General features: G+C 41.7%; 1 protein-coding gene across 3 annotated transcripts in view; it reads left to right on the top strand.

Annotated features, from left to right (window-relative positions):
* Nucleotides 1-782: 782 nt before the first annotated feature.
* sgsm2 (small G protein signaling modulator 2) overlaps nt 783-11,961 on the top strand; it is a 65,270-nt gene continuing 54,091 nt past the window's right edge. For all 3 annotated transcript variants that reach the window (XR_005894566.1, XM_041045902.1, XM_041045901.1), the window contains exons 1-2: nt 783-1,016; nt 10,185-10,260. Coding sequence is in view for 2 of the 3 variants with exons in the window: in XM_041045902.1 (XP_040901836.1) it covers nt 957-1,016; nt 10,185-10,260 (136 nt within the window). In the remaining variant the exon portion in view is untranslated. The remainder of the gene's footprint in view (nt 1,017-10,184; nt 10,261-11,961) is intronic.

Here is an 11,961-nt window from a genome sequence, read left to right as displayed (position 1 = left end):
TATAATCAAGTTAAAGTTTGTCACAGAATAAAAATGCAAAGTAAAACACTGGTCTGCAGATAACATCGCCTCTGGTGGTTGCAGGTGCACCCTCAGCCCACATGGAGGCACAAGCAGGAGGTTTAATGACAGAGACTCTCCCAGCAGAGGAGGTTATTCTATATCACGTTGCCGTGACGTCATTTATTTGCAGCAGGCCAACCCTGGCATCAGCACTGAGACTGGCAAACGTGCTTTCAGAAAAGCCCTATTTTTAGAATCCTTTTTGTGTATGTATGTATGTGTGCGAGTGTGTGTACACCTTGGTGCTGCTGTGCTGTGACAAGCAAGGTTGTGAATGTAATCATTACCAAAAAATGCTGCATTTTAATGAGCTCTCTCTCTCTCTTGCACACACACACACACGAAGAGCTGTATTGCATTGAAGATATAAACCTTAGTGAATTATTACAACCAACCAACCAAAGACAAGTCCAAATCTCTCCATAGTCTATTACCAGCATTTCACTGCTGTAACCCTTTCCTTACCCAGCAAAGGAAAAAAAAAAAAAAAAAAAAAAACAGATGCCAAAAATAACTTGGGAGGCTCTACAGGTTGGTGTGTTGGATGCTGAGAGGCTGCGGGCTGCAGGTTGGGGCGGGGCTGGATGCTGGGAGGCTGTGTGTGTGTGTGTGTGAGAGAGAGAGAGAGAGAGAGAGAGAGAGAGAGAGAGAGAGCTCCAGTGATTTAGATTTTTTTCTTCCTCCTCCATTGATCAGTATAGTGAGGAAGGCGGATCCTCTGACGTAGCCGCCAAGCTGCTGCGCTGCGTCAGAGCCCAGCCGAGCGAAGGAAGAAGGAAACGAGGAATTAAGAAAAAAGACAAGAGGTTGTGAAAGGGACTGAGAGAGAGAGCCGGAGAGACAGACCTGTGTCGTGCACACCCGCGGACGGACGGACGGACGGACGGTCAGTCATGGAGGGCTCCACGGAGGAAGAATACAAAGAGAAATTATTATGGAACGTCAAACGAGAGGTAGGCGCTGCTGCTTGACGGCGCCGTCGAGCTTTTTTTTTTTTCTTTTACGATTTTTCCTGTATCATCTTCTGTGACTGGTTAATGCAAAATCACAACACTGTGCTCGGATACGTGTTGCATTAATATTTTTGCCTGCCTTTTACCCCCCACCCCCGCGGGCACATTACAGTGTTTACTTGCTCTCATCAGTTTGGGAAAGCAAGTTTAGCAGACTGGTGCTGAATAAATGGACCAAACCAGCAAAGCTGCACCTGCTTTTCAATTGTTAGAATGTTAACATGTCTGTTTCCTTTCTATTCTTTAGTATTTGGTTGACATTTTCCAATTTGCTTTAGGTAAAAAAAAAAAAAATCTAAGATCTCATATAAGAAAATTATATGGGCTTAAATCTCGTGTGGCCCTTTATAATGAGTATGAATTGAGCTGTAAGGTATTTTTAAGGTGGCATAATATTGCTGTAATAGTCTTCTAGTGTTTCTTCAATATAGTATCAAAGTTTCAATGTCCATATCTTACATAAAAAGTCTCATCTCGTGCATGCATGCTGTAAAATGTGCATATCCTCGTCAAATTTATTATAAAACTACGAAGTATCTATGAATAAGCTCACCCTGCTGGCAGAAATCCTTGGCTGTATGTGTTGCAGCATCTTTTCTGCACAGGTTGTGTTGCCGTTTGTTGTCTCCACCAGCAGCACTGACATCCACTCACAGCAACTCACAAACAGTGCTACAGGCTTTTTATTCTCGGCGATGAACGTCTCGCGTCTCTCCGGTGAGGAGTAAATCATCACTCCTTTAACCTCCCTACCCGCTCCCACTGTAATCCTTATGCTGCCTGCACGGACAACTAGAAAGATTTTTCTGTAATGAAAGCTGATTGTGACACTGAATGTGGCGAGGTGTGGCTCGCTGCCTATACTTCAGTCTGAGTGAGTGTTAATGTGAGCATGTAGTTTCCATCATTATCATAGAGACGAAAGGTCATGCTAAAAATATCAAGCTGGAAATCTAAAGAACACTCTGATGATCAGATTTTGCGTACATCCTTCTCTTTACAGTGTAAATACGCTTGTTGTATTTTCACTGATGCACCTGCAGATTGGTTTTTGAAGCCTGTATGTAACTTGGAAAATTCAAACTAAGTGAGCATTATACCTTTTTTTTTTTTTAATAGCTGGCAAATGCTGCTCATTGGCAGGCAACCGACTGACACCGATTTACTTTGGATTGTTTACAAGGGTTGAAGCCGACACCTCTTAAATCAAGTCGAGGATGAGTCCAAGTCGAGACTGAATCCAAACGCGCATGAGACAGAGACAAGTTCAAGTCTAAACACCCATGAGACCGAGACGAGTCTTAGTCAAAGTTTGACAAGTTTGAGTCAAAGCACCTTTGAGATGGCTACAAGTCAGAGACGAGTCCAAGTCAAAACCACCACTAGATCGAGACAACTCAGGGTCATGTCACCAAGACAAATGGTGGTTCAAAAGTCCCCAAGTTTCCTGTAACATCCCCACACCTTGTCGGACTGTCAGAATAAAGTATTTAAAGCAGCTTGATGTAATAACCTGCAAAATCTGCAGAGTGCACGCTTCAGAGCAAGGATCTGAAGTGAATATCTCGGCTAAATAATTTTCTGTCCTCCGCAGTCACCCACGGGTTTGCATCTTAAATAATTGAATCATCACAATGTCTGGACAAGCTGAAAATAACTTCAGTTCTCAGGCTGTCCTCAGGCTGTGGGGGGTGGGGGGGGGGGGGGGGGGGGGGGGGGGGGGGGGCGTGGGGCGTGTTTTCTAAACAGCGACCATCAGGGAAATAAGGAGGAACATTACATTCTTGGGTCACTGGGCCACTGGAAGCTGTGTGTTGATGCTTCGAGCTGCATCCTCAAACACACCTCGAGTCATGATGACTTGTGCTCCAGTAGCATCAATTCTTAATGTCTCTAGGTTGTTAACATTTAAAGACAACTACTTTCCTTGTCAGCTGGATGGGGTTTTTTTTGTCTCTTTTTTGTCTTGACTTTTAAATTGATGAATGTGAATTTTTATTACATGTTGGTTGTTTTATGTGAGACAATTTTCCCATTCGTTTCACATTTTCTTATCCTGATACTGTTCCAGAGTTTTAGTCACAGGCCACAGGTCATCCATGAGATGCCTTCTGACGTTTTAAAGCACAGCAGACCAGACTGAGAGATAGTGGTTTGAACAAAGCCCTCTGGCTCCTGATTTAAAGCTCCCTGTCTCTTTAAGCAGCACTCAGCTATCTCAGTATTGCTTGGCAACTGAAAGCTTTAGCAGCTCCCGAAGAAGTTAAATTGCATCAGTTGGTGATTAATATCACAGCAGTGAGGCATGTGGTCTCCTGTACTGAAACAAAAAGCACCTTTTGGTATTAACCTGCTACCATCAGGATCCTTATGTTTTTAGGGTATGTGCAAAGAGTATTTAACAATGTGAATCCCAGATCCTCAGCCATAACTGAGTTGTCTGTCATACTCGAAAGGGAGGTAGAAGACAGCACCTGTTCTGCAGAAGTGCTGAGCTTTTTGTGAGGTGTCATATGTCCAGAGCTCTCTGGCAAATGTGATAATGACAGATGATTAAGAGAGTGCAGGGAACCAGTCTGATCCTGGTGTCAGAGCTACGGTCTGTAGAGCTGGCAGGATGGAACTGAAATGACGAGATGGAAGGACAGGCTCGTGATGCCTGAAAAGCACTACCCCGTTTATTTCCGACGGTGGTGGAGAGGAAGGTTGAAGCGACTGAAGAACAGGTTGTGAAGATGTGGTTCAGTTTTTTTTTTTTACTGTTCCTGCTTTTTTATCGCAGCTTTTTTGTGGAAAATACCAAATTAGTAGCAAAATAATCCATCCACATGATTGTTTTTCAAAGGCATGGTGCTCACTTAAAGTTATTTCAGTTAAACCTGTGGGGAACGAGTATTTTTTAGCAAATTTAACGCCAATCCATTGGGAATCCATCTTTAGAACCAAGCTGCTAGTGTGATTAAAAAGGGTTACAAAACCTGTTCTGTATGAAATTTCAGCCCTTTATATGGTTAGGTTCTCCAGGTGATGTCAGAGATACCACAAGCTTAAAATTAAAAGATACTCTCTGCCTTCATGTGTGTTAAGAGCCAAACAAACCACTTCATACGTTGAGGTGTCAAGGCAAGAGGGTTTATGCCTGTTCTGGACGGCCACATTTGAAGGCAGGGTGAACGGCCTGCCACCATACCCACCCCGTCAGGTGCCTTCACAACCTCTTTCTAAGAATTAATGTGTCTTTTACATGTCTTTGTGGTCTTGATGCAAGAAATCATACAAATGGGGATAACACACACATTTACAGACAGTCTCGTAGATGGATTAGTTGGAAACCGCTGGCTACGATTAGCCAGAGCTTCGAACAATCACAAAGACACGCAAAACGGCTGCTTAGAGGAAGAAAATGACTGTAAAGAGATACAAGTGGACTACAAAGAGAAATACAATGACTAACAATGACACACGCAAAGAGACACAAAGACCACAAAAAGACCAAAGGACCACAAAGAGATGCATAATGACTACAAGGAAATTGAAAATGACTACAAAGACACACAAAACACCTACATTGCTGCATTGTTTGTAGTCAGTCTGTATTTCTTTCAGCGTGGGGGATCTTGCTTCTGTGTAGGAGGAATGGCCTTTTAAATGCCAGAGCCCACGGGCCCAGTGTTTTAGAATCCGTCCATGGCATGGGGACATACATGGTGTTATACACATGAGAGGGTAGTTTAAACCATCTTGGCATATTGTTGTGTGAAGTCAGCGCGATTGTCACATTGTTTATCTCGGAAAGTAAAAAAAAAAAAAAAAAAAAAATGTGCCATATGACAGCATGAGCTGGAAGCGTGCAGGCAGGTGGTTATTTTTGATGCTCAGGAATGGATCAGTATTCTGTGTGTGGTCTTACTTGATATTTGAGGAGTTTTGATTAAACAGTGGACACCTAAGGCGACCATTTTGCAGGTGGTCAGAGAAATAGAAAGCAGACTTCACGCTCGGTAAATCTGTTACGGAACAGTCATCATCCATACCCCAGCCGGGTGCCATAGGCTTCCATTTTTCGAATACCATTTCCTTTGTTTACTACAGTGAGCTGCCCTGGTTGCCTTATTGCAACTCACAGGTAAACAGCATTAAGTTCCCCCCCCCGAAGAAATATTCTGTCATTATGCAGCAGGGTGTCGGGGTAACTTCCCCCTCAGACTGACACCTCCTCCTGGACAGAATCATTTCTTCCTGCCACAATCTTATTTTATGACTGCTCCTCCGTGAGCTTGAAAGGCCATGCATCCTCTTTACACCACATTCATATCCACTTGATATTATGTACTCTGAGGTTAAATGTTAATTTCCGCTCTCTTTTCATGACGTGAAAAGCGAAGAAATTGATTCGGCGCAGGATATGGCGCTTTTAAGGAGAGAAAATGATGACAGGGTTCAAAGTATCTCTAAAGGTTAGGAGATTCTTTTTTTTGTGTGAGAAGCTGCAGCAGCTCAGTAAAAGTGTACGAGACAAGTAAAGAGAGACTGATACTAGCTCGACTACCTCGTCTCCTCAGCCTCCAGCCCTGCTAAGGCATGCATAATTACCTCATTAGTGACTGTGGCACCTAACAGTAGCTGATTAGGATGGAACCATATTGCAGTGGCTCAGACTGAGGGACAGGAAGGCACCACAGGGAAACAAAATCCTACAGAAAGTACACACAGCATTAACCACACGTCTCCACGTTTCACTGTGGTGATACTGTACGTAAAGGGCTAGTGTCTTTGTACGTTTAAGCCTGTTTATTTTCAAATTGAAAGAATTAGTCGATCAGGCTATCAACAGACAAATAACTGGCAACAAATTTGATAAGTGATTCATTTAGATTTTTATTTCTTTAAGGAAAAACTTGACCTACTTAAGTTCCTGCCAGCTTTTTCTTGCTCTCTTCTGATTTTAGATCTTTAATTGTACCAAATGAGAATTTTTCACAAATGTTTGTGATTTGATTTTCATTGGCAAATGAATTAAATGAAAAAAAAAAAAAAAATCAGCAGGTAAATCCATATTGGAAATAAGCGGGTACTGATTTTGCTAAGTAAAAAGTAAGTTAGCACTAGAAACGAGGAACTAAAGCTTGAATGCAGGCAAAGCATTAGCACGCACTAATGTTAGAGGCTGTAGTGTTGCAATAGGTATTTATTTATTCAAAATGTGATTTATTTATTTGTTTTCATCACGAACCAAACAGACTTGTGCACTTTTTCTCTGAACTTGCTCAGATTAAATCACTCCCCTCAGGCGAGCGAGCAGGCTCTGTTTTCTGCTCTGATTACAATCTTCCCGTGATACTAAATTTGTGAGTGCCGGCCTACACAAACAACAAACGGTACGAATTAGTGAACAGTCTGTTGCACATGTCCTCTGTTTGCCATTTTTCTTGCTGCATTTTCTTTCCCAGTGAGAGTGTTACATCTTATTAACGTCAGAAATAAGCGTCCTCCATGCTGCTGATGCTCTGTTGTTTGCCCCAGTCATGAGCATTAGATGAAGGGAAAAGCAAATGTGTTCTTATGTAACTGACAGTTGGCTAATGAGCTCTCCTCTCTGTTCCTCCCAAAACCATTAGCTTCAGGATTCTCAGAAGTGTTTCAGAGTTAGCCAGGTCCACTCATCCTTCTGACATATACCAACTATATGTAGTGTAATGTGTTAATTATTAGCCATTATTTTCCTTTGCTAATATGAACATGTGATGTCAGTTTAGTTAACGAGCTCACAGGGGTGGTAATCTTTGGCAGGCTCACAATTTGGTTCCAGTTTCTTGGTTCTTAGTTCTCTATTCCTTCTTTTTTAGCTCTGTTTTTGGTCCCTACCAATTCCTGAGGGAAATATCCGGGTCATTAGCTGCTAAATGCTCCTCAGCGTTCACCAGCTGGTCTCGAACTGTGTCTGTTTGTTGTTTGCCGCTGAGTGTAAGGTGGACTTTTTGTGTTTTTTGTTTTTTTTTTGTTAGAAAACGTCGACCTGCTGCAGCTGAAACTTAGTAATGCAGAGTGGCTCTGCAGATTCAGCTGATAATTCTCTGTGGGTTCAACATGACGAGTGAACCCTTTCATGTTATCACAGTCATTTGATACAGAGTTAATATAAGAACATTGATTGTGGTCACTTTATGGTTAGTTGATAGGTTTTGGTTAAATATTGAAAAAGCAAAGGAATAACTATTCATTTAACACACTTCTTTCTTATGTTGATGTTAATTTTAATCTGAGCAGCATCATGTTTCTTTCAAAACACACCTCTAGTAGCATATTTACAATGAGCCAATAATGTGTGTAAAGATTTTTACAGTTTTCAGTTCGGTTTTGATCCAGCACCTGTAAAAGTTCCTTGCACCTGTTTGCCCTTATTCTGTTTGATGGAACTGCTGGTTGTGGTGTGTTTACAGCCATTCTGCCAACAGTTCAGTTCAGTGTTGGCCTTTTTACCAAATGGAAGATAACACCTGAGTCAGATACCCAGCATCTCCCACCCTGAATTACATGTTAGAAACTGTTGTCAAAGATGTTTCCTGAACTGCATGTGAGAATTACAGTTAAAACAATGTGACAATAACAAGGCTTCAGCCACACCTGACACTGACTCCAGTGACTTCACTTGAGGTTCAGTTTTGTATGCAACGGTTCCTGAAAAGCAGCATTGATTCTGGACGTTTTCACCTCCTAAAACAATGAATTATTGTTGAATAATTCAAACTACAGTCTGCTCCATTATTCCTTCTAACAACACATCCAGATTTATATGGTGTAAATTTACGCAAACTTCAAGTGCATCTGCTGCTGTTAGGAAACAGCACACTGATAAACAAATACTGTGACCTCTTAATATACTTAATCACGCATTGAGCAGCGTACCAAAATGTAAACCATAATCCCTGACAGCAAGCGCTGATTAAACTGGTTCATTCCCACACACAATTGATCGAGTCTCACGGTCACTAAGGTATTGACTTCTCTGACTGACAATAGTGTATCACCTCACTCTGATTCACTGGATAGAGCTACAACTGTAGGAGAATATATGGATCTATTTACGCATCTCTGCGTGGGTCGTGGTCAGTCAGAGGCTCTGTACCATAGCATTAAAATGAACAGCTGCAGAGTTCACTCTAACCCGAGCCTGGCAGCATCTGCTTTCCCAGCAGATGTTTGGTGTGGGGTCTTGACTCATTTATATTTATTTCTGCATCTTCCATGAACTAAACCTTTGGAATCTTTAGGGGCGGAGCCTCTTGATGTACTCATTGTAACTTCAACCAGCCGCTGCCTGATCAATTGAAAGTGAAGCACCTACCGTTGGTGTGTGGTAGTGTGACACCCAGTTCATTTGGTTAAATGAACTGTAATTACAGACCTGCTGATAAAGGACTGACTCTCAGGCACTCCTATGTTAAGCCAGGAATGCCAGTTAAGCCAGGAATGGTAAAAAGCCAGTTTGACCACGCCTGGAGACTAACGGCACTCGTTCAACTGGATAAGTGCAGCAAGGTGACAGAGTGTCTCCGGTTTTCTGATCTAGGATTGTGATAAATTCTGCATTTCTCAGTGTAATTTTCATTCATTCTCTAGCTGATGTATTTTACGTTGAGGGCTTTTTGTTTTTATCACAGCAAATTGTCACTCGTGTGGAGCTACGTTACATTAAACATTAAAAAGCTTCAACCTTGTTTTATTTGCATGAGCTACAGTAGCTTGAGTTCTCCAGCTGTGTCTACACAAGATGCATTCAGGCGCAGCTCTGAGTGTAGGTCACTCGTACTTTTTTTGCATGAGCCACCATCATAGAAGTAGCTAGAAAGCCTGTTTCCAATGCAAGAACTTTTCCAGGAACCTTTGGCCTCATTTGCATCTGGATAATGAAATGTGGCCCCCAGGGGCCCTGTCCAGTGTGTCAGTGTGCTTTCAGATGGCTCAGAAGCTACAGGTGTGCAGCTTCCAGCAGTAAATTTTGTGTAAAACAGCATTGAGAGATAATTTAAAAAGGATATTTGCAGCCATTGTCTTTGCGGTTCCTCAGATGCAAACAGGAGAAGTGATTGTATGTCCTGTTTAGTTCCTGGAACTATTTGGTTGAGGATTTGTTGATTGCTGTCACAGAAGCGGTGGAGAAAAATCAGTGAGAGACTTAACAACAGAAAAACTCATCAACAAAAGCTGTCGCAGCTTTGACAGCTCTACAACCTCCCACACCTCCATAACACGGGAGAAAGTTTGAGTGATACTGCAGTTAGAGCTTTATTATCATACAACCAGGCAATTAAATTCTTTCTGTTTATCAATTACACCCAAACAAGGCCCGAGGTGTCAGACAGGTCCCGGATTAATTACTGATGACAATTAATTCTACAGAGAGAGGGAACTTAGACAAGCGAACACCACGCTAACTCAGTGCAGTTGAACTCACCCAGGCTTTCCTCCCCAGAGACACGATAGAGTGCAGAACAAAAGCTCATCTGAATGTTTCCAGGATGCCATGATATTAATTGGAAGTCATTGGTGCAGGTGTTTGGGGGGGGGGGGGGGTAAACTTCTTTATTCCTGTTATCTGTAAAGCTCAGAGAATAGCAAAACCATTTTGTCCAACACCGTCACATTCAGGGGAGTAATAAACATTGCAGCATCTACAGGCTGGCAGAGGGAGGGGGGGGGGGGGCTGGGCAGTTCGTGTTGTTCAACATTTTTATCTCTGCCTTCAGTGCAAAGCGCTAATTGTTGTGGTGTTTCTGCACTGCACTTCCCAGAAATCACTTGTCAGTTAAACAGTGTGGGCGAAAATGTGATGTCGCCTCGGACTTTCTCTCCTTCTCTCCCTCCAATAGAGGAGCGCTATATATACATGTATACATGTATACATATATACACACACACACATATATAAAGGTTCTTTATATATAGCAAAAAAAAGTGTGTGTATATATATATATATATATATATATTTTTTTTTTTTGTATTTCTATTTATTGATATTTATTTATTTATTTATTTATTTGCTGCTAATAATGGCAGCGACTGCTGTGGTGAACACGGTGACACTGATCCTGAGTCTTTTATGTGCAGGTGAAGCAGATTATGGAGGAAGCAGTGACTAAGAAATTTGTCCACGAAGACAGCAGCCACATCATTGCTCTGTGCAGTAAGTACGCTCTCCTTTTTTTCTCTGGACACACACACACACACACACACACACACATTGTCTCTTTCTCTTCCTCTGACTCTCTTGCACACACACACTTGTTGAGCTCCTCAGCAGGTGACTTGGTGCTGCTTCTCCGCTAAGGACACTTGTTGACGTCACCATGCCTCTGACTATACTGCTGCATGAATGGAAAGTTAATAATCACTGTACAGCTAATGGAAACCAATTTCAGAGACAGGCTTTCTAAGCCCTAGATGTTTGTGTGTGTGTGTGTGTGTGTGTGTGTGTGTGTGTGTGTGTGTGTGTGTGTGTGTGTGTGTGTGTCTGTGTGTGTAGCCAAAGATAGAGGGGCTGCCCCTCCTGACCGGATGGTTGAGCTCGCAGTGCTGTGTGAGTCACAGCTTCCACGCTGGTCACAAAGTTGACTCTGTCTGTAGTCTCAGATCAGCCAAACAGCCAAGTGACACAGTAGTAGCTTCTTATGATAAACAGAAAACACGGTATGCATGGCATACCATGTGGTGTTCAAAAATATGGTGCAACAATGAAAAAGCTTTTAGTGATATACTGAATATAATATTTTTAGAAATACATGATACATGCATTTTGTTCCAGAAACACAGTCCTATAAGTCTAAATTCAAAATGCTAATTAAAGAAGAGCTTAGTGTCCCATTTTAGCATGTAGCATAGGAGTGATTAATCAGTGTATCAACCAATAGAAAGTTAATCAGCAACTATTTTGATAATTGATCGATTCATTTGTTTATTCATAAACATTTGACTGTCTGACAGCTTTTAAAATGGGAGCAGTGGCTTCTTGTCTTACATCATAGTAAACTGAATATCTTTGGCCTTTCCACAGCTGGTTGAATGAATCAAGACACTGGATGATGTTGACTTTAGTGCTACGAAAACGTTTTCCCCTGCAGTCACTGGCATTTTTTTTTTCTTTTACTGCTCTCTGAAGCTTTATGGGCCAAATGATTGGGTGATTAATCAAGAAAATACTCTGCTTTCTCATCATTTCATATATTTTATAAATATATAAGCAGAAACTGTAAACTCAAATACAAAAAAAAACAAAAAACTAACAAGGAATCTTTTCTCTTTGCTGTTATAGACGCCCGCAGCTATTGGATCACGTATTTCATAGATAGAGAAAACTGCCTTCTTTTTTTCACAACTTCCTTTCCAAGATCTTCTTAAAATAACCACCAACTTCACAGTGTCTGTGTTTCAACAGTACAATCATGTTTTTTTCTAAATCTAAAAGATTGTGATAATCGTCCCTCTCCTCCCTGCCTTCCCAGCATCCCTCTACGCAGATTCATTTCCCCGTTTAATTTGAGGATTGTTTAGTAAACTTGAGTTATGTATCCAAAGAGGAGATTTGTATTAGTTGACTGTCAGTGGAGTTCTTCTTTGATCAATAATGAGAAATAATCATTAGTTACAGCCTTACACAAACACACACACCACTGCCCACCACAACCTGTGTGCCTGTGGTTACACTCCCACTCCCCTCACAGCTCAATCAGATCATTACACCAGCATCCCTCCATCTTTGCCCCTGACTGTATACGCTGTATGCTTTCCAGCCATGTTAATGCTTAAATAGTATATCCTGCAGTCATCCAGATTTCATAAGACCATGGTTGACAGAATTACTGTGTTTACTATGGACAAAAACCACTGC

This window comes from Toxotes jaculatrix, chromosome 9 (genome assembly GCF_017976425.1).
Source record: "Toxotes jaculatrix isolate fToxJac2 chromosome 9, fToxJac2.pri, whole genome shotgun sequence".
Taxonomy (NCBI): domain Eukaryota; kingdom Metazoa; phylum Chordata; class Actinopteri; family Toxotidae; genus Toxotes; species Toxotes jaculatrix.
This window is presented reverse-complemented; position numbering and strand designations above follow the sequence as displayed.